Genomic DNA, 21,561 nt, shown 5'->3' with positions numbered 1-21,561 from the left:
CTGGAGGGCACAGGGGTTTGTGTGGGTAGTAGCCCGACAAGCCTTCTGCACAACACCAAAAACAAGAGAAAAGAGGTGTTCTGGGGAGGAAAGGGGGATGGGAGGCTTTCTTACACATGCTTCCTTCAGAGCATTTTGCTGAGTTCCATTGCTGAAGGATAGATTGCTGTGATGTCAGGTGTGTTCTGAATTTCATTCATCTTCCCTCCCTGGGTGAATACAGGAGTCAGCTGTGGAGGGATGAGTTTCTTGACAGTGTGGGGGATTAAAGTCTCTGCTTACATATGTCAGGAATATAAGTAGTGGGTCATGCAGGTATAGCATTACCCCTAGGGTGGGTTCAGGTGTTTCTCATCTGGTGCTGCTGAAAGGCTGCTCTCTCCTGCAAGTGAAGCAAATCACATGAACTCTGGCAATCCTTGCTCCTCCCATCGCATCCTGCCACATTGTGTGCAGCTGGGAGAGCTGAAAGGGGCACGCAGCCGCTGTGGGGGAGCAGAATTTCCACATTGGAGACAGAGCACGCCCCGCGGCGTGGCAGCGATGAGATAAACGCTACACGCGGCAGTCTGCCTGGGATTCTGTGGCTCGCTCTTTGTTCCAGTTGATGCTGGGGGCTGCTCGAGGTGAGTATTATAGCTGAATGTCTGTCCTGTCCTTTGCTGGGCTTGCTCTGATGCTGCTAGGATGAGGTGTAGTTCCTGGGATCACTGCTACAGTGAGAGAGACTGGGTGCTGGGCTTGTTCTGTCCAAAAAGCAAGGAATAGTAAGAGCTTCCAGAGGCTGCTGTTTTGGGAGCAGCACCCACTGCTGTCCCCCTGTGCTAGCAGTGGCTGTGAGAGCCCACCAGGGCAAGGCAGGGTTACACTCATCCCCTGCATATGTGACACAGCCAGCTGCTCTGGCAGTGCTTCAGGGAAAGGGAAGGGCTCTGTGTGGATGTGGCTGTGTTTTCTTCTCTATCAGTGATTGTAGCCAGGTACTGGGAAGGAGAGAGGGACTTTGGCTATGGAAGGGGCAGGAAACTGGATGCTCTGAACCTGTTCCCAGTGGCTTTTGACAGTGTCAGCTGTTTCCTACACTACATAAAAAAGGTGTTTAACATTGCTCTGGAGGCGGTATGCAGCCTTTCTCTGTGAAACACTTACTCTGCATGATTCTGTTCCCTGAACACAGTGTCTGATGCATTAGCGACATGGAAAACAGTAGCCAACATGTTGAGGTTTGTACTTGGAGCCCTGCACTGCTTTACTGTTGTTTTTGTTGCATTTTTCATGACTCTGCAGCTTCCTCACCCATGGGAGCATCTGAAAACCTGCATTTAATGACTTGTGGGTTAATGAATGCATAGATTAATTTTGATTGACCTTAAATCATTATTATCAAACATCACAGCTTGACATCCCAACAATGGGATCTAATCCTTGTCTTAATCACACTGATTTGTAATTAGTCACATAAAGTATCTCTTGTGAATGAAAAGGACAGCGTGGCTTTTACGATGAAGGATAGTCTTACAATAAAAGCAGAGCAGAAAGCCTTGGTATTGTACCCAGTTCTCTGTATTTTAGTCTACTATGAACTTGTCAAAATGGAATGTGGAAAATCAGAAATTCTGCATATTGCCTTCAAGGGTGGGATAACTGCCTGCCCTGGGCGAGGTCACTCGTTGAAGTTTTCACCAGGTACAGCAGGAATCATTGCCAAGCAGGTAACTGAGCATTATCTCTGGTGTGAGGGATGTGAGCATTATCTCTGGTAAGCATAAGGGAATTCTTCCAGCCCACTAAAGCCAATGCCAAAACCTGGTTTTCTTTTTCACTGTATGGTGTAGAATGAACAGAAACCCTGAGGTCATGGATTCCAGCCTCCTCCTATGGCCTGTGATGACAGATGTCTTCAGAGAACTCATAAACCCCACCTTGAAGGGGTTCAGCTTTTCTGTCCCAGGGGATTTGAGTGAAAGGGTGACCCTGCTTGAGTTACTCTGTTATCAAAGCTCTGGCTTCGTGGCTGTTTTCTGCCTGTATTTTCTTTCATTAGCATGAAGCCTTTAGTACAGGCCTGCAGGTAAATCAGGGTGGGGTTTTTGGGCTTTTTTTTTTTCTTTTTTTTCCCTAAATGGGAATTAATTCAGGCATTTTCCTGGGTTGGTTTGTTTGTTTTTATTTTTTTAGTGTGTATGTTGGGGGGGGAGGGTGGTGGGTTTTTTTGTGGTTTTCATTTCCAAGTTCAAGGAGTAGTGTATGGTTAACACAGAGAGGTGTGTCTCTGGAGATTCAGTGCTGTCTTCATTAGTGGTAAGACACTGGAACAAACTGTCCAGAGAAATTGTGAATGCCCCATCCCTGGAGGTGCTCAAGGCCGGGCTGGATGAGGCTCTGAGCAGCCCGGTCTAGTGGAAGGTGTCCCGGTCCAAGTCAAGCGTGTCGGGGCTTCAGAATCCCGTTCCAACCCAAACAATTCTATGATTCCATGATTAACAAAAGCCCAGATCCTGGCACTGCTGGCTCCTGGGCTGATCCGATTGCTCACTGCCAGCCGGAGCACGATGAATAATACAACACGCAACCCGAGGCTGCTTCCCGAGGAGTGCATAATTTAACAGCATCGGAGGCGGCCTTGCAGCTGGACGGGGCGAGCGGCCTGCCGCACTCCTGCCCCTCTCCTGGCAAGGGGTGTGTGTGTGGGGGTGTGTGTGTGTGTGTGTGTGTGTGTGTGTGTGTGTGTGTGCGTGCGCCCCCGCTCCCCTCAGCGCTCTGCTTCCCGCCAGTTTCCAGGCGCTCCGTGCAAAAGTCCCACACGGAGAAGGGGGCAGCGAGGAGCGCCCCGGCGCTGAGGCCCGTCTCCATGGCAACGGGGCGGAGCGGCCCGGCCTGCCCTGCGGGCGGCGGCGTTTGTCCCTCGGGCGGCGGTGTTTGTCCCTCGGGAGCCGCCGTGGCGCTGCCCGGCGCGGCAGGACTCTGCGCCCCGCCGCTGTCACGGCAACCGCGGCGGCCGGTGGCGGCGCCTCCTCGTCTCCGGTAGGGAGCGGCGGAGGCCGGCGTGTCCCAGGGGAGCGGGGAATGCTGGTGAGGACGTTCCCTGCCGCCCCGCGTGGGGTTCGGGTTCGTGGGTCTGTGTATGTGTGCGTGTTTTGGTGCAGCAGGACAAAGCGGCAGGAATCCGTCGCTGTGTCCCGCTTTTTGTTGTGATTGTGCCTGTGTGTAAGCGCGTAGAGGTGTTGCTGAGGCTGTGCAGAACAAAGGGTCACAGCGCACACCCCCCACAGACACCCCCCAAATAGAACAGAAGCAGGTGAAAATGAAGATTTGAGATCTTCTGAATGCATTCGGTCCCTCTTAATGCTGAATCACTTTACTTCATAATATCCAAGATAGAATAGGAGCTGATTCAGGATTTTCTGGTGCCCCCAACATAAGAAGGTCGTGAAATTTGGAGCGAGTCCAGAGGAGGGCACGAGGTTGGCAAGAGGACAGGAACACCTTCCCTGTGGAGACAGGCTGAGAAGGTTGGGGCTCTTCAGCCTGGAGAAGAGGAGGTTGTGTGGAAACCCCATTACAACCTTCCACTACCTGAAGGGGCCCCAAGGGAAGCCAGACAGGCACTCCTTGTCAGGAACTGCAGTGACAGGACAAGGAGTAAAGGGTACAGACTGAAAGAGGGGAAGCTTAGGTTACAGACTGGGAAGAAATTCTTTACTGTGAGGATGGTGAGACACTGGAACAGGCTGCCCAGGGAGATGGTGAATGCCCCTTTCCTGTAAAGTGTTCGAGGCCAGGCTGGATGGGGCTTTGAGCAACCTGGTCTAGTGGAGGTGTTCCTGCCCATGGCAGGGGGAGTTGGGACTAGGTGATGTTAAGGTCCATTCCAACCCCTTAACAGTCTATGATTCTATGAAACAAGTCATTGAATTGGAAATGCTCTCTTCAGCTGTGGCTACTTTATCTTACAACAGGAGAAGCTGATTTTTATGCTGCTCCCCGTTATTACACTTAACCTAAATGAATTAAACAGCGTGTTTAACATGTTTATATTGAGCCCCACAGACTGATGTGACTGTTCTTTTAGAGGCACAGTTCATCTGTGCAGCTTTTGTAACTGCTTATCATAATAATGAAATCACAGAGAAATAGTTCTTGTGTGCTGAATATGCACTAGAGCAAAGTATCTCCAGTAAGATCCCAGGTACACCATCACCCAAACCAAGGATATTTGTGAAGGAAGGGGCATTTCCCAGCAAAAATCATTACATGTCTTATGAGGTGGTGCAGGAAAAACGTGATGGAAATAGATACGATGTGGAAAGCCAAGGCAACATTCTGAATGAGCTCTAAAAAATTAAATTCTGAGAAATCTAGTGCGAATGAGTGATTCCAGTGGCAAGTGGTAGCTAAAAATAAGTGAAAAACCTGCCAGATTTTCTTGAACAATATATAGATCAAAAAAAATGAAGAGCTTTTAAAAGTTTCTGTACCAACAACTTTGCAGCAAAAAATGCCCAGCTTTATTACCACTCTAAAATGAATATTGACTAAGTTTTGAGGTTTAGAAGAACATCACTCTTTTCCGGCATGAAAATTCTAAGGAGCAGAGCTGGTGTTCCTGAGAATAAATAACTGAGAGCTCAGAGATGCTCATCAGAACACGAAACAAAAGCTTGGAAGAATATAAGCAACATCTCCTGGGTGAGAGGGTTTTTACAAAATGCATAGATGGATTTGACAGTCCAGGTGCAACCCTTGTTGATTCTTTGATTCTGTGATTCTTTTCAGGAAGGTCAGGATGGTCACACAGCAAGAGCTGTCTCGCTGTTCTAGGGCCATCCAGAGTCAGAGCTCTCTCTTACACCGCATATTGTCTTGCCATATCACATCATAGAATGTTAAGGGGTTGGAATGGACCTTAAAGAGCATTAAATTGTGACCTCCCTGCCATGGGCAGGGACACCTTCCACTAGGCCAGCTTGCTCAAAGCACCATCCAACCTGGTCTTGAAGACTTTCAGGAATGGGGCAGCCACAATTTCCCTGGAAAGCCTGTTCCAGTACCTTACCAGCAAAAGAGCAAAGAATTTCATCCTAATATCTAACCTAAATTTCCCCTCTTTCAATTTGTACCCATTACTCCTTGCCCTGTCACAACAATCATGATCTTTAGTATACTGAAAATGACACATTCATCCTAATAAAGACACATAGAAGTGGCACCTTCCAGCCTACAGCAGATGGTACAAAAAGAACAGGAACTTTCGAATAATTGATGTTTTCTTCTTCTGTGCTGCTTTTGTAAAAAGTAATAAACAAATTATTGAAGGAATGATGAGGGGCTAAAGCTATAAACAGAGCAGAATCAGCTCTCTAGGCTTGTGAGTGTGTCCACATCTTTAAACTTTTGTCTTTGATGCCTTGTACTGAGCGAGCTGAGCCGAGGGCCAGCAGGCAGTCAGCCTGGAGCACCAAGCACTGGCATTTAAGCAGTTCTTCAGGAGCTGGTGCCACCTGTGTGCTATACAGGACAAAGTTTTTTTTAAGAGATTCAGTCCTTATCGTGGCTCATCTTCAGTTTTGTCATGGGCATGACTGTATCCAGCCTGATTAACAGGTTAATGAGTGTTTAAAGTTACACTACAGTTAAACAAGATTAGATACAAACAAGGTTAGCTACAAGCAAGACATTTGTAGCACTTCTAGCTAACATAAAATAGTGATCTCTTTGTCCAAGCACAAGGCTAACTGTTAAAAGATTATGAGTTCTAGTTTAAGCTCTGTCAGAGATATTAAATCACCTTGATTTGCTTTAACTCAAACCTTCTCCCAGCAGCCAGAGCTGGAAAGGCCAAAGCCATTTGTTTATGAGCCACAGGTGATCCTTAGTCCTGAGGTGCTGTGGCACTGTCTAACATGCTTGTATTAATACTGCTCACAGTTTGATGTGGGTATCACAAGAGATATCAGTATTTGTGTGTCACCAGAGTTTGAAAACCTTTTATTCCCTCTCCTTTTTGTAGTATTACACTAACGCATCACCGACATGAGTGAAAAGGAACATCAAGCAGATGTGGGTGATTTAACAGAAAATGAAGAATACGAGGATGATTTTGAAAAAGACCCAGAATGCCCAACTGATGAAGAAGAAAAACAAAACCTTGGTGAAAAAGAGGTATTTGTTACATTAAATGCTAATTATGTTATTTAGAAGACAGAGTAATATTTGGAATCATAGGCACAAATTTAGTATTGCTTGAAATGTGTAGGTGCACTGAATTTTGACAAGGAAGGTTATTTGGAATGATAGTGAAAAACATTTCCATGAACTGGTTAGTTTATAAGTGGTTAGTTACAATAGCCATAAAGCAGAAAATTCAGTGTTTGTTGAAAATGACACATTTTATTCAAAAAGTACTTCCGAGTTCCTTTAAGTGTTTGTGCAACACCCCTTGAGGTTTTATGCTGTCACTAATCACTTTACTGGTTAGTTAAACTTTGTGTGAATGTGACCATGAAAATGAGGAGACTTGTTAGTGCCAAAAAAGCTGTTAGTTATGACATGCACTATTTGACAGCCTGTTGTAGAATGCAGGTAGTTTGTACTGCTCTTCTCTCTCATGGTTTCTTTCCTCTTTCTTTGATAACTGTTCTTTTGTTGAGAGAAGAGACTAGTTTGTTTTATTTTTTTTTTTTTAGAATCCTGGAAAAAAGGAAGAGAATGTTGAAGCACAAATTCCTAAAGCTGCAGACTTCCAGGAAGTCAATGAGGAAGTGGAAGAAAATCTAGATCAGCTTTCAGAGGCAGATGTGAATGTGACAGTGATATACTCTAATGAAAAATACTTGGAATCCAGGGCAGATATTGAACAGAAGGACCATGAATCTGAGAGAGAAAGCTCTATCCAGAAATCCAAGCTGGAAAATGAGCAGGAAGTGGATGAGGGAGAGGATGAAGAACTAAAGCGTTATGTCTTGGGAAAGAATGAAGACCTGGAAAGTCAGGCCCCCGTGGATCAAAACAGAGAACAGAAATTAAAATTTAGTGATGAGATGATTCAAGCTCCTCCTCCAGAAGATGCTGAAGTTGGTAAAACTGACCTTGCAAGAAGAGACGATGTTTCAGCTGGGCTGTCTCAGCTGCATATTTCTGATGACAGGGGACAGAAACCCACATCACTTTCGGAATGTGCTGGCCCAGATGAGGAAAGGACGGATGGTAAAATTCTAGTAGAAAAAGATAGAAGGTTTGAACTCTTAAGTTTATGTGATATTGAAAGCCAGGGCATTTTGCCCCCAATAAGTGTTTCTTTTACAGATATTGAAACTCAACAGGCATCTACAAAATCTCCACCCCCCAGTTCTTTGCCTGCTGCCTCTCAAATCAAAGAAACGCCTCCATCTGCCTCTCAGCATCATCCAGATTCTGCTTTGAATGGTGCAAAAGATCTGGGAAAACAGAAGACTGAGTCTGCAAGCAAACCCACGAAAAGCTCCACTTACAGTCTTACTCCCAGACAAAAAGAATTAAGGAAGCAGATAGAAATAAGGAAGGAAAGACTGAGGAGAGAGGTAAATATATAGAGAAAGGTGAATCACAGTGACCATCCTGTTCCTCTGCTCCACAAAGACCATGTGCTCAGGGTATTTACTCCATTCTTCCTTGAAAAAAGAGGCACCAATAATAGTTGTAATAGTAGTAATAATAACAACAATAACAATAATTCTCTGGGGTTTGTATAGAATCTCTCAAAGCTTCTTTCATAGAGTGGCATAGGATCATGCCTTGCTCAGAGAAGAAATTAAGTATTTATTTAATATATCCTTCATAAATAAGCCTTCTTCTGTTATATTTTTCTTACTGCTTTTGCTTCTTGACTTTCTCTACCTCGGTTCTGTTATGGTCCCACAGTTTATGGAATGTAGCACGTGGTGTCACATCTGCATGTACAATACTGCAGTGCAGGAAGTTTACATTAACGACAATAAGGCTGGGGCACATTTGGGTACTCAAGAAGTATGGATTAGGCAGTTATCATATGGGAGAGTGTTCAGTCACAGTATAACATTTACACAGCAGAGTGGCTAAGAGAACCCTTTGAATTATTTCCCAGCTTCTTATGTGGAAAAAAAATACGTCTATATTTAAATATAAATATATTTATATTTAACAGAGGGACTCTGACAGCTGTAATGGGGACTTCAGAAATCTTTACCAGAGAGTTAGAAAATGTTGATGTTTTTCTTCTTCTTCTTGCATTATGATGATACAATTGCAAAAAGGTAACTCGCTATGCGTGTTGCTCTATATAAGGGGCATGAAGCATCTGCCATTCTTCTGTGCCATGATGTACTAATTAAGCTGGCTAAGTAGCTTCCAAGGTTACTTTCTATCTGTAGAAAGAGCTCTAGCCTGCTTTATTTGAAAAGGTTACTGAGGCTCAGCTTAGTAATGAGGGGTATGAAATCTGATGAACAATTGAAGTGGGTTTTTTTGTGCACACAAGACTAGATCTCTTGAAACCGTGGTCTGTGTATTTAAAGTAAAAGGCAGGGTAATGAGGGGTAGGAATGTTATTTTCCTAACAGTGTGTGCTAAATGTCTTCCTTTGTTGGCTGACTTACTGAAAGGCAAGGACATGTTACCTTATTTCTTCATTCTGGAATGGAATTCTTCCATTCTATGATGGAACATGGCATGAAACATATCTTGACGTTACTAGAATCCATCTGCTTCATTTTGGTGGAGTTTCTTTCATTTCAGTAAATTAGAAATGGTAAGTTTGGAGGCTATCTGAAAGTTGTGTGTAGGTGGGAGGAACATCATCTGTTTGCAAGAATATCATATTTCTCAAAGTATTGAAATGAGTAGGGTTTGTAGCTTTTGTGTCAAAGAGAGTAAATCCTGGTGAAAAAATGTCCTCGTCAGCTTTCTGAAGCATTAATTGAAACTTTTTTTCCACCTTGCAGATACTTACCACTAGCTAAAATGTAATTAATAAGTAAAAGAAACTTTTCTCAATTTTGTAAATATCAGTTCATTTTGTACACTTGAAAAAAGCCTGAAGCTATTAACACTCCTTAATAAGATCTCCTTAAGTAAATACATTGCAACTTCTTGTCCAAAAAAAGGTCCTTATTTATAAAGTAGTGCCTGCAATCCATATGTTGTTAAATATCAAGGTTTAGTGGTCCATCAAGTCTGAGAGCTGCATTTATTTTTAAAATTTATCCATTTAGAGTGATCCTAAGCTAACTAGAGATATTGGGCAGACTTAATTTTAAGTTTTCACCTGATGCTATTTAAATGTCTGTGTGTCCAGAGTCTCATGGAAATTGAGGGAATCACAAAAAGGATTAGACCGAAAGTGTCTGAATATATCACAAACCATGGAAGTGCTCCAAGCAATTTCTTCCTAAATGTAGTATCAGCTGTGATGCAGTCTTTGAGTATTCCTATTTCATCTGTATTTTAGTGTGTCTCTCATGCAGTTCAAATGGCTTATTTATTGCCTGCAACAGTCTTTGCAGATTAAGATCATTCTCTTAAAAACTAAGTTTATTCACTTTTCCTTCCACCTAAGGAAGAAGAAAGGAAAATGGAACTAGAAGAATTGAGGAGAAGAGAGAATGAATTAGTTTTTAAAGCTTGGTTACAGAAGAAGAAAGAACAGATGCAAGAAGAAAAGCGACATCGTCGTGCAAAGAAGTTGGAAGAGCTGAGAATGAAAGTAAGGTCTCCTTATTGTGGAACTGGGATCTGTGGTGCTCTTTTTAAATAGGAAAACCAAATTCTAAACCTGCATTCTTAGCTAAGTGTATGAAAATTTACAGCAACGGAAAATGTTCTTGTTACATTGTTTTCAGTGAAGAGCTAGACTTGCAGGTTTAGGATTGATCTGCTTGGCAGAGTGGCTTTCAGTGTAGAAGCAGCATACATGAACTTAACTATAAAATCACAGGGGATACAGTGAGGCTCCCATATACCAGGAGAAGGACTTGACTGAGCCCTGCAGTGAGCAAGCAGCCAGAAGACTCTTCGGAGTGTGTTCCTTGCCATCAGAACTTGTTAGCAGGCAGTTAATGCACATGAACTGATCAAAACCTGGAGATTCAGATGCTGTTCTAAAGTTCTTCTGCCTTAAAGTGATGAGCTTGAAAAGCTAAATTCAGTACTTTTTTAAACATGGTGCTTTGAATGCCTATTCATGCCAGGTTAGCATATGCTCTAGTGTGTTTATAAAGTATGTTTCATAGTTTATAAAGGGGGAGATGCCAGCAGAATACCAAAAAACCCTATTATAATGTGATTATTATAAAGGTCATTTACTGATAACCCTTGTAACATGTCTTTTTTATTAACTAGGAGGTGAACAGGGATCCAGAGGAAGCCTACAGGTTATGGCTTAAAAAAAAGCACCAAGAATACGTGAAAGAAAAACGGATAGAACTTTTGAGACGCCAGACTGAGGAAGTGTGCTTTTTTCCAACTGCAGAGGAATGCGACAGAGCTTTTAGAGAGTGAGTAGGGTCATTCCTACATTTGGAACTTTTGTAGTCTGTCATCTCGAAACTGTTGATATCTTGTGGTACATATTTGCTGCTGATGCTCTCATTGTTCTGGAGGTTTTGTTTTGGGGGTTTTTTTTCCGTGAATATGCCCTTTTAAACTTACAGCCTAGCAAAACTACATCAGTTCTTTGATGTTGTTTGTTCACTGCTGTGAAATTATTTGTCAGAACCTGAGGTGAAAAGAGTGAAATCCTTTTGCTAAAAAAGGCATCTTCTCCTCAAACCCTTGTTGCCTGTTCTGGAGCAAGCTTGGGTTGATTCAGTCCATGAAATGAGCATAAAATTAATCCAGTTTAACAAAATGGGGGAGGTAAAGGTGGTTGCAGAAGCAGGGGAATTGGGGTGGGAAAGTAGCGCTTCCACTGTTTGGGTGTGGCAGGCTTTTAGACTGTCTCGGCTGTAACACTCTACAAGACAGGGTGGGCTCCAGTTAAGTGAGGGACAAATCTCCTTTGAATGATGGTGTAGAACTTGAAATCACAACTGCCAGTACTTCTGGTCATCTTTCTTTCTCCACAGATGGCTGAGAAGGAAGAGAGAAGAGAAACGAGCAGCAGAACTCGCTGCTAAAGAGAGAGTCAGGCAGATTAGATTAGAAGCCAGAAGAACAAGAAAGATGCGGAGCATCCAATATATTTAATTCAGAACCAGAATCCTTCTGCTTCATAGATCATTGCAATTGAAAATTTGATGTAGCCACAGAGTTCTTGGTGACAGTCTTCTTAATTTTTATGGCTTGAGTTTTTGTCCTTTACAGCTACTGACTTTTTGTGATGTTTTTAAAAGCTTTCAAGCAAGTCTAACAATTACCTTCAGTGACAATGATTTTACTATCTATTTATTTGTAATTTAGTTGAAAAGCCTGCTTTAATGCATAACTCAGGGATCTTCTTGGTTTAACCAAATCTAAATGAGTGCAAGATGTATATATAAGGGTGGCAAATACACATTCCCTTCTTTAAAAGGCACTTTAGACTCAGCTCCATCATGGATTCCTGGATGCAGGCTATTGGCTACTGTGTAAAATGTTGAATTCGTGGTGGATTAATATTGCTGTTTGATGCTGCTAGTGATTAAGACTGTGCAAGGTGTGATGTCGTTGGAAAATGATATTTCTTGTACCACTTCCTATTGATCTGTTGACCAGCTCTAGACCAGAGGAGAGTGCTTTTTTAAGTGGTTATTGAGGACTAATGTGTAGGTGATAGTGCAACAGGTTTTGAAACTTATTTCTGTGAGTCATATTCAGTAGTTTTCTATTCCATGGAATTAAAAGCTAGTGCAAATTATGACCTTTTCCAGTAGTAAGGAAGCTAGGTTCCTTTTATAAATGTCAATGTTTATTATAATAAATCTACCAAACTATATTACCTTACCCAGCTAAATTGTGAACTCTTGATAGAGAACATGCCAAAGTCACTCATGAAATCATAGTCAGTGAAAGAAGAGGAGCATTCTGTCCAACTGAATGCCCCAGCAGATTTCATGATCCTGGCATTGCTCCTAAATTTTTCCACATTCACAGTGTTTTCTGGGAGTACTGCAACAGACAGAAGTGCAGTAGATGCAAAGCAGATTTGCTGGTAGTATTTTTCTCGGTTATTTTTGGAGCTAGTCACAGGCATATTGAGAGCACTGGTGTTGGACTGGAGCCTGCTCTGTTGCAGCTTTTGCCAGCATAGACACCGAGCATGGACACAGAATGAAAATTTCACACACTAATGGGACACATAAGTAACAGGTGCCTTCCTCCTCCCAGTACCTTCCCCTGACACCAAAGGCAAGAAGAGCTTCCTGTGCCTCGTGAGCAAATCCAGGGAGAATGTTAGCAAAGGTTCACACACACCTCTCCCCAGTTGCAGAAAACTACAAAGGAGTTTTCTGTTCTCTGTTCATTGCCTCACACCAGCAGAGTGAAGGGTTCTACAGTTCACTGTCATACAGTTCTGTTTATGCTGCAGAGCAAACAGGGTCAGAAATGTGACTTCATTAAATCCAAAACTGCAACTTCAAAGCAAGCAAAGGAAGTTTATTGTAGCTTTCTTCATGTAAACCAAAGCAGAGGCAGTAACAGCAAGAACTTAGAACTTATATATTCTGATAATGTGTATGAGATTCAAAGGAAAATTGGGTAAAAACAACCATTTCAGAAATGTTTTCCCTAAACTAGACAGCTTCATATGGTAAATTTGAGGGTCAAGCTAAGAAACTTAAATAGGCTTCTTTGGATTTAGCAGATTGTCTCCTAAAAGTTCTCTTCAAACCTATGTCAAGAACTTCAAATCTACCTCAAGATTATAAAACCATACAAGTAAAAAAATACTTTTAACAGTACCTGTGCAAACTTAGTGCTTATCTTCATCTTCCCATAATACCCAGGAAGACCTTGGGCAAGGACTGAGTCCTAATGCCAGGCCAGGATTCAATGTTGTGTACTAAAGGAAGTATGCCAGTCTGCCTTTGCTGAGGATCAGCTATGCAGCAGCTTCACTCTAGAAGCTGAAACAATGGAAAAGCTCAATGGAAACACGAGAATAATCTCACCCCACAAAGTTTTCTAGAATCCACTTGAAAGCAGTTACTACTTATATATTATAGCTAGAGTTCATTCAAGCTTCATCTCCTTCTCGAGAGGAGGGCTGACATTGCACATACTCCTGCTTTCAGAACTTACAGCTATGAAGAATCATTGCACATACTCCTTTTTGTAACTAAATTTAAAAGGTACAACATAGACTTGAGGGCAGTTCATCACCTTGGCTAAAATTTAACAAAAAGCCCCAACATGTAACTGACCATTTACCATTATTTTTAAATTCAGACATAACTGATCAGCACTTCATTTGCTTTGGTAGGGTTATACTTCTGTCTCCCTCTAAATGGAAATTCATTATGATTTGCTAATAGGACTATAAATGTTAAATAGTCAAGAGCATCTCTATGCTCTAGAAATAGGATCAGCATAATGTTTTTTACTTGCCTTTGTATAGGAAAATAAGTAGCTTTCCCCATTGAGAAGTAGTAGAAGTATCCCAGTGACTACTGAAATCCTGTCAATCCCTAACTTTAAGAGGTAGAGGAGCAGAAACTTCGTACTTTCCAATGCCAAACCCACCCAATATGGTAAAAAGACAAAGAGCAGCCTGCTGAACATCAACGAGTGTAGTTCTTCAGAAGGAGTGCATGTGCAGCTTGGCTGGGCTCTTAAAGAGCTATTAGCTCTCCTTGGCAGTGATTGCAACAATTGAAGGTAACATCTTCATATCTTGTATATGGGTGAAATCTTCCAATACTTTTCTTTGTGGAAAGGAAAGAAGATGGAGAAGTCTCAGAAAAAGAAACTTCTGTTGTTGTTTCTGGATGTGCAGCTGGATCCAGTACATGTAGCATCTAAGGATGGAAAAATTGACACTGAAAAAAATTTTTATACAGTTTTATGGGCTTTTTCCTTCTCTAAGAACTAGGAAGGATTTCTACTCAAAAGCCATTTTTCATCTTTTTTCCAAGTTGAAAATGAAATACCTGTTTACCCAGAACCTTAATATAAAGATTAACATGTATCAAGAGTTCTTACCATTTCAGCCATTTTCTCAGCAGGCGTATTGCAAAACTCCACAGCTGCTGAAGTTTTCTTTGGACTGTTAGTGCCAACATTTCCTAGAAGATGTGAGCTTACAGCTTTGGCTAGCTTACAGTTCACAGCTGCTAGCTCTGTTGTAGTGTAAGGCTGGGCACTAGGATAGTATGTCTGTTGTCTCCCCCACTGAAGAGAGACCATGAGCTCCTCCAGCAGCCTGTGCAGAAAGGAAAGAAGCACTATTAGTGGGGTTTGTATTCTATACTGTATAATCAGCACCCAGCACTCTTCAGAGGAATCGTCTCTTCCCAAGGTTTACTGCATAAGCTAAATCTTAAACCAAAGAAATGGACAAAAAAAAGTGTTTAAGAACAAGGAGACAAATGGGCTATTCTCCAAGGCAAGGCCTCACCAACACAGGACATGAATACTGGGAACACTTATTTGGCATCTGGCAGAATAAGCACTGTAAAGTCCATGTAGGTAGAAGAATCTCTTCTTTGATATTTTGGAAGGAAACAGAGAAGACTTGAAGTCAAGACAATAAGTGATTAAAGAGAGAAAGCCCAAGGATGTGAGGGATGTCAGTTCCACAGTTTATTACCCTTAAGACCTCAGACCTCTAGGGAATGAAGAAAGTATTCTATTTTGCTCTTTCAGCTCTAAGGCTGAAGAGTGACTGTACCTATACATCAGCACAACTGATTTTTGTTGAGTATCACTGGGAGAGGAGAAAGATATTCGATTCTCCTGTAGCCGAAAATAAACTGACAAAAATGAAGTTTGCATAGAGGATTAGCAAAATCATACTTGTGTGTATCAATCATCTCTTGACGGAACTGATCGCGTTCATTCAGCAAGTCCTGGATTGCACTTTGTGCATCCCTGGTTTGGCGCTGAAGAATTGCTCTGGTATTGGTCAGCTCATCAGCCATCACCCTGGAAAGGAAATCTTCAGTCAGTAGTGCAAGTAAACAGTTTTAAAGTCATTGTTTTCTACTACAGACCATCATTTATCTGCTCAACCTGAGTATGAAGTTGCTGTTCTCTGTCCCCTCCCCTATGCAAAGCCTGTATCAACCTAATAAAGAATAATTTCTGTTCAACTAGAGCCAACACAGTGCAAGATTATGTTTTGACTGAATTTAAACAATCTTAGGTCACTTAGTACAAATCTAGTAACAAACACTTCAAAATACCGTGGGAAAGTGTACGTGGTTGACAGAAAGAAAGAAAATGCTAAATACATTTTTCTTCTACTAACAATTCTCATGAGTACAAGTATGCTGTGTTCACTCATCTCTAAAAATGGAAGCTATGGCTATAGACTGCATTAATTTACCTCTTTGCCCTTCTCAGGCGCAATCACGCAATGCCAGATATGAGTGTTTAAGAGCTACAAAGGAGACGGCTGTTGTGACATTTTTCTATGCCATGAGGCTGGGTACTGACCCCTCCAGAAGGCACTTCAAATGCCTGTGATATTCCAAATGCAAAAACCAGAATGACATTTAAACAACCACCACTTAGAAATACCAGATAAAAGTGAACCAGAAGGTTACAATATTGAAGAGTGTTACTTTAAGCACACTGCTGAGACTCAGGGCCCTGATCTCAGAACTCCTCATAATGTAAGAAAACGCCCAAGTTTTCATAGTAACTCCTGCTCAGCTAGGACTTATAAGTACCATTGCACCTCATATGTTACACAAGCTACCATTCACCCCTTATGCTGAAACTTCTTAGGAACAGCAAATTAAAGGGAGGGGAGAGTGTTCTACTGCCATTTCCTTCAAGCAGTAAGGTCTTTTGTGAGATGCATTAGTTATATCCGAGTATAGTAGAAAATTAAAGATCCTAGAACACTGTTTACAGATCTGGTAAGACAACTAAACTTAGCATGTTTAAAGTCATTGTCAAATGAGATTTTGACTTTCAGACCTGCTTTTATGGTTAAAGAATTGACAGCAGGGTTCTGAGCAGTAACACAACCAGTGTTTGATAAAGAGGTCCCCCTACTCTTTCTTCTATAGTAGATCCCTGACTCACTATAAGCAGACCTCTTAAAACACATCAGCTTCTTCTCAGATTGATGACTGTATCATACTGGGGAGTTTGGGGATGAAAATCAACTAATTACCTTAAAGAAAAGTCAGCTGGCCTAGAAGACACTTTTAAACCCTAAAGTGCATGTGGGTTTATCAAAATTAACAGCTTCTCTTGCTTTCTTGACAAGAACTGTAGCTGAGATTTTAGGAGGTTTAGGACTCACTGTATTACCTCTGAAAAGCAGGACTATTCAGATTTACAAGAAGCTTTCTTTCTTTATACCTCTTCTGTATTCTCATATTTCATAGTAGGTGCCAGTATGGCTATTGTGGCTGTCCTCTGCATATGTTAGCACACTGCAGTGAGTGTATGTGATAAAAGACTGAAGGAGAATGCTGTTAGGACAGCTCCATGAGAGGGAATACCTGCTTGCTAGGAATTTGCTCCTCCACACGTCACATTGTATAGACATCCGCTCCAGCTGTTCAGACAACTGAGCCATATTCCGGCCCAGGACTTCGTTTTCTAGGATGAGCTGATTCTTCTCACGAGCCATCCGTTCAAAGTGATACTGCAGATCGTCCCCAACAGAGGCAACAAGTAATTTCTTCAACTCCCGATTGACCTGGAATTCGACCAGACTCTTGTAACTATCAATAGAGAATAAATGCTCCCGGGAACGCAGCGCAACTTTATGGCAAATTGCAAACAGTAAATTGTCTTTCTCTTTCCAGAATGGGACGTATCCAGGCAAGCATAAGCATTTGAGCCTAACGCATGTCCAACACACTCTTGTTTAAATTCTAACAGTCAAAGAGGAAGAATGAAAGCCTGCTGCAGGAAACAAAGTTTCAGTAGTATTCAACTCCTGAATCAGTAAGATAACAAAAAATTAGACAAGACATCCACAAGTGCATGAAATAGAAAGTTATAGTCAACTCTTCTATAGCGTAACATTTTTCACTTAGTGATTAATGAGCAAAGTCTTTCCTCATGAAAGATTCATTTCCCTGCAGCTACCTAGTGTGTTTCTCCCAGCTAAGTCTTTGACTCTTTCATCTGTTGTCAGAGAAGCAGCACTGGAATACTTTGATGTACTTCTACTCCATATCTTAGCTGATAAGTTCAAAAGGGAACCTATTTGTTTCAAGGCTAGAGTGTCATAGCAATTCTCTTTGGTCACATTCACAAATGTGCTTATACAAACCAAAACAGTTCAGCTGTGGGAGAGAAAACACCTTTAATTTCTTACCTCTGTCTGTATACGCAGCTGATTAGAGAGACCTTCTTTATCCTGTAACAACCGCTTTTCTGAATTCTTTAGCTTTTCAATTGCATTTTTCAGCTCTGTCTGTTCTTTCTTGGGATCTGTCGCTCCATCTGACTGATGCAATGTGTCTCCTTTATGTCCCACAGATTTAGCTACCTTTGCATTTTTACTTGGAACAACATGGGTGATGGCTGCTTTGGGGACTAATATTCGAATAGCTTCAATCTCCACGGATTTATCTGCATGTACTTTCCCCAGCTGCAGAACTCCGGGACTCAGGGAAGAGGCTGGTTTTTTATGGGGGCTGTGGTGGATGTGATGGCTTGTAGTGTTGGCTTCAGGGATTACTTCCACTGATCCAGCTGGTTGCTCTGTTTCCATGCCATCTCCAGGTCCTCGAACGGGTGCTGTGGCATCATCAACTGAAATATAGAAATTGTGGAGGAAAAGTTTACCACCTTTCACTTGGTTATAGTGTCATTGTAAATCTTCCCTTAATTTCTGTACTTCAAAGTTAGAGATTTTAATTGTACACTGCATGTGTCAAATAGTCCATTGCAGCAGTGATTATCAAGCACAAGTCAGAAAATCAGAGAATGGTTTGGATTGAAAGGGACCTTCAGGATCCTCTTGTTCCAACACGCCTGCTGTGGGCAAGGACACCTTTCACTAGACCAGGTTGCTCAGGTCCAACCTGTTCCTGAACACTTCCAGGGATGGTGCATCCACAACTTCCCTGGGAACCTGTTCCAGTGTCTCACCACCCTCACAGTAAGCCCTTACTCAAGTAAGTCCTAATTCAAATGTGCATTGCTCATTAACAACAGCAGTACAAGACACAAACATTGATCTGAATGGCATTAATTTTAATTTTCTGCTCTCATACAAGATTAAATGAAGACACAAAAAAAGAGCTCTCGTGGGAAAAAAAAAAAAATCTTGACATTACTCATAGGCTGAAAACAAAATCAGGTTTTGGGAGCTGGCAGAATTAGAGCAGTATAATTTTAAAAGCAAGAAGGAAATGAAAAACAGCTACTACCCAGACAGCTACTGACATCTTAAGAAGTTTAGCAGACTTTTAAGTACTAACATGTTTTAGTTGCCCAAGTGAAGGTTTAAGGAAAGCCAACAACCCAGTTCTGCTCCATTTCTGAACTACAGACTCCAGCATTCCCAGTAATGCTGCATTCTGCTCTATAGTCCCCAATATACACACCATTTACAGAAATTAATTTAAGTCCACTAAGTTTTCAGCTGAATGAATTATTATTGTAGTACAGTTTCCTCACAATGGGTGAGAGATACAAAGTTTCTGAGGACATGGCTACACATGCTGCTTTTTTTCTCGTAATGTGAGTTTTTGTCCTCTATCCAAATATTGATGGATTTCAAAAATGCTGTAGTAACACCATTATATTGCCTTACTTTCAATTTTGCTGAAACAGTACCAACAGGTTCTAAATACCAGAGGAGGCTGTCAGACAAGTGTACAAACAAGACAGATCGCAGTACCAGTGACAAACATTTTTCAATATCGACCTGGATCAGAAAAACTTAATTCACTTGCTGTTCCATCCAGGCAGCTCTGGTTTTCACTGCAATGATGAAGACACAGAACTAGTTCCTCATAGCTACATAAAAGGAGTAAGTTTAAATGAAAGGAGCCTGGTATACAGTGTAACTCTGGTGTTTAGAATTCCAGTTAAAGTACTTTTTAATCCAGTCTGTTTAAATGTCATATGAACAACCTACCTTTTTCTAGAGATGTCATTTTCTCTTTAGCAATCAGCCCTTCCTAACTAGGTGAGTCTGAGGAAGAAATAAGGAGAGAGAAAAAAACATCTTTAGCAAGGTAACAGTGACAGTTCATCTTGGATTATCCTGTTTTCTAGTACAACCTCTAAACTCCAGTTCAGTAGCACAGTGAAAACATCTACACCAAAACAAAGGGGGAAAACACAGTGATTAAAAACTACACCAAAATCCATAGAGTTAAAAGAAGACCGTGAGTCTTCTGGCACTTGTGTCTTTTTCACCAAGAGCTGCACTTCAACTATTTTGCATTGGTTCACATCTTATTCTAGTTTCCATCCCTCAAATTTTTTTTTCTGGACTCCCTCCTTTTTTTCAGTGAGCCCCCATCTTACCCTTTAAAAGCCTGTAACGCTCCCACAGTGCAACTGCATGACTGTGCCAAGATAACCTAAAATAATCACAGAACCATGAGGAAAGGAAATCCCACATTGTGCTTCAAGCAGATTAAGAGGAGGAAACAATGGTAACTGAACAGCTGCACAGTTCCTTTAGTCCTGCTTGCTGAAACCTGGGCCAGTTCTCAGTCAAAGGAGTCAGTGCCCTGAGTGGGTGCACATGGTCAGTTTAACCTAACAACAAAAGCTGACCCAGTTTGGCCCAAACCACCATGCTGGCTATTTTCTCCCTTATCCACCAAAGGCATTGACCACTGCCACCTTCATCCCCAGGGCCACCCACTCTCAATTATACAAGCCACTCATCCCTCTTTTCTAGGGTCTAATACATTAGTTTGAGATCAGTATATCTTGTTTGGCTGGCTTTTTTTCCTTGTGTTCTTCCCATTAATCAAGGAAAATCCCCAGGGCCCTTGCTTCCTTTCACTGTACCTCTAACGGAAAAGATTTAACTACAGCTTTTTCTCTTCCATTGCAGCAGCTCTCTGCCCTAAAAAGAAAATGGCAGCAGTGAGCACATTGCTACTTTTGGGTTTCCAGACTAAAGATTTGCTTTGTGTCAGGCAGATTTATCTTTCGTGATGAACAGAAGACAAGAGAAACACCTTTTCCTCCTTGAGCTTTCTCAAACTACAGATACGGAGATGTCTCACCATCTGTTGCTTCTACAACTGCAGTTGTGTGTTTGCATAGCATTAGGTGTTAATCACCACTGCCGTTCGTTCCTTTTGATTGAGGATCTCTATTTACTTCATGAGAACGAGGAGGACGAAAGCGTAGCTGCACAGGAAGAGGCAAGAATACTCAACGAAAGACTGATTAGGAGCATTTGGGCTTATCCGCTCCATCAGACACGCCGATCCTGCTCCTTCAGAGTTCACGCTCTAATCCTGGCCACTTACGTGCGTGGGCAGCCTCCCCCTCCTCCTCCATCTCCCTCGCTGGTTGCATCATTACCCACCGCCCCTCTCAGAACGCCGAGCCCTGCAGGGATCCAGGGCCTCGCGCGGCCACCGCCCGCCCAGCCCCGGCCCCCCTGCCCCCGTCCCGGCCCCGACAGACCGGCGCGCAGCAGCGATGTCGCGACAGCCCCACGGTTGTCACCTCCGCGGCTTCCGCGTCCGGCGGCGGGCGGGGCGGGGCGGGGCGGGGCGGGGCGCGCCTCGTGTCCGCTCCCGCCCAATCGCGGGCCCGGGCGCGGGGGCGGCGCTTCGGTTGCCGGGGCAGGGGCGGGCCGGGCATCGCCGGCGCCGCCGTCGTCATCCTCCTCGTCGTCATCCTCCTCGCCGTCATCATCCTCATCGCCTTCGTCGCCATGGTGAGCGGGGGCGCGGGCCCGGGGACAGCGGAGCCCCTCAGGGCCGCGGGAGGGACGCGCCCGGCTCCGCCCGGCCCGTGGCTGTGAGGGCCCGGGCGGCGCAGCCGGCGGTGTTTTGAGGGCTCGTTGGCGCCCGGCTGTTGGGAAGCTGCTGCTGCCAGCCCGCAGCCGCCCTGAGCTGGGAATAGGCTCGGGAGACCTGGCGGGAAGGCAGTGGTGCATTTGGAGGAGAGAATAGGTTTCAGGTGCCGCGGTCTTTATTCTTGTCTGGATTTACTGTGTAGTAATGCAGGACGGAAGACAGGATGTCCCTGCAGGGGCAATAATAAAAAAAAAACCCAGTTTGCATTTTAATCTCGGGGAAAGGTTCTTCCCCCAGAGGGTGGTTGGGCACTGGAACAGGCTCCCCAGGGAAGTGGTCACAGCACCGAGCCCGACAGAGTTCAAGAAGTGTTTGGACAATGCTCTCAGACACAGGGTGCCGCTCTTGAGATGCCATGTGCAGGCCTGGAGTTCGACTGGACAGTGCTTGTGGTCCCCTTCCATTACAGCATATTCTGTGGTTATAACTAAAC

General features: G+C 43.0%; 3 protein-coding genes across 9 annotated transcripts in view; 2 read left to right on the top strand and 1 right to left on the bottom strand.

The window, feature by feature from the left end:
* Nucleotides 1-346: 346 nt before the first annotated feature.
* CCDC181 (coiled-coil domain containing 181) lies at nt 347-11,934 on the top strand. Of its 2 annotated transcripts, none has more exons than XM_040055382.2 (6): nt 347-626; nt 6,011-6,162; nt 6,687-7,559; nt 9,572-9,718; nt 10,354-10,508; nt 11,079-11,934. In XM_040055382.2, the coding sequence occupies exons 2-6, from the start codon at nt 6,034-6,036 to the stop codon at nt 11,197-11,199; spliced, it is 1,425 nt and encodes a 474-aa protein (XP_039911316.1). In that variant the 5' UTR covers nt 347-626; nt 6,011-6,033; the 3' UTR covers nt 11,200-11,934. The 2 variants fall into 2 exon arrangements, with proteins under 2 accessions (XP_039911316.1, XP_039911317.1); XM_040055383.1 differs by lacking the exon at nt 347-626 and adding an exon at nt 2,977-3,072.
* A 633-nt stretch (nt 11,935-12,567) lies between these two features.
* BLZF1 (basic leucine zipper nuclear factor 1) lies at nt 12,568-20,806 on the bottom strand. 6 transcript variants are annotated; one of them, XM_040055391.1, is made up of 9 exons: nt 20,731-20,801; nt 20,274-20,448; nt 20,101-20,158; nt 19,211-19,267; nt 17,438-17,877; nt 16,611-16,810; nt 14,947-15,075; nt 14,134-14,353; nt 12,568-13,949 (listed from the first exon to the last, which is right to left on the bottom strand). In XM_040055391.1, the coding sequence occupies exons 4-9, from the start codon at nt 19,227-19,229 to the stop codon at nt 13,764-13,766; spliced, it is 1,194 nt and encodes a 397-aa protein (XP_039911325.1). In that variant the 5' UTR covers nt 19,230-19,267; nt 20,101-20,158; nt 20,274-20,448; nt 20,731-20,801; the 3' UTR covers nt 12,568-13,763. The 6 variants fall into 6 exon arrangements, with proteins under 6 accessions (XP_039911325.1, XP_039911323.1, XP_039911322.1 ...); XM_040055389.1 differs by lacking the exon at nt 20,101-20,158 and having other exon boundaries at nt 20,322-20,448; nt 20,731-20,806; XM_040055388.1 differs by lacking the exon at nt 20,274-20,448 and having other exon boundaries at nt 20,731-20,796.
* A 70-nt stretch (nt 20,807-20,876) lies between these two features.
* NME7 (NME/NM23 family member 7) overlaps nt 20,877-21,561 on the top strand; it is an 87,821-nt gene continuing 87,136 nt past the window's right edge. The window contains exon 1 of the mRNA XM_040091196.2: nt 20,877-20,986. Within this exon, the coding sequence (XP_039947130.1) occupies nt 20,984-20,986 (3 nt within the window). The 5' untranslated portion in view covers nt 20,877-20,983. The remainder of the gene's footprint in view (nt 20,987-21,561) is intronic.

This window comes from Hirundo rustica, chromosome 2, assembly GCF_015227805.2.
Source record: "Hirundo rustica isolate bHirRus1 chromosome 2, bHirRus1.pri.v3, whole genome shotgun sequence".
Lineage (NCBI taxonomy): Eukaryota > Metazoa > Chordata > Aves > Passeriformes > Hirundinidae > Hirundo > Hirundo rustica.
This window is presented reverse-complemented; position numbering and strand designations above follow the sequence as displayed.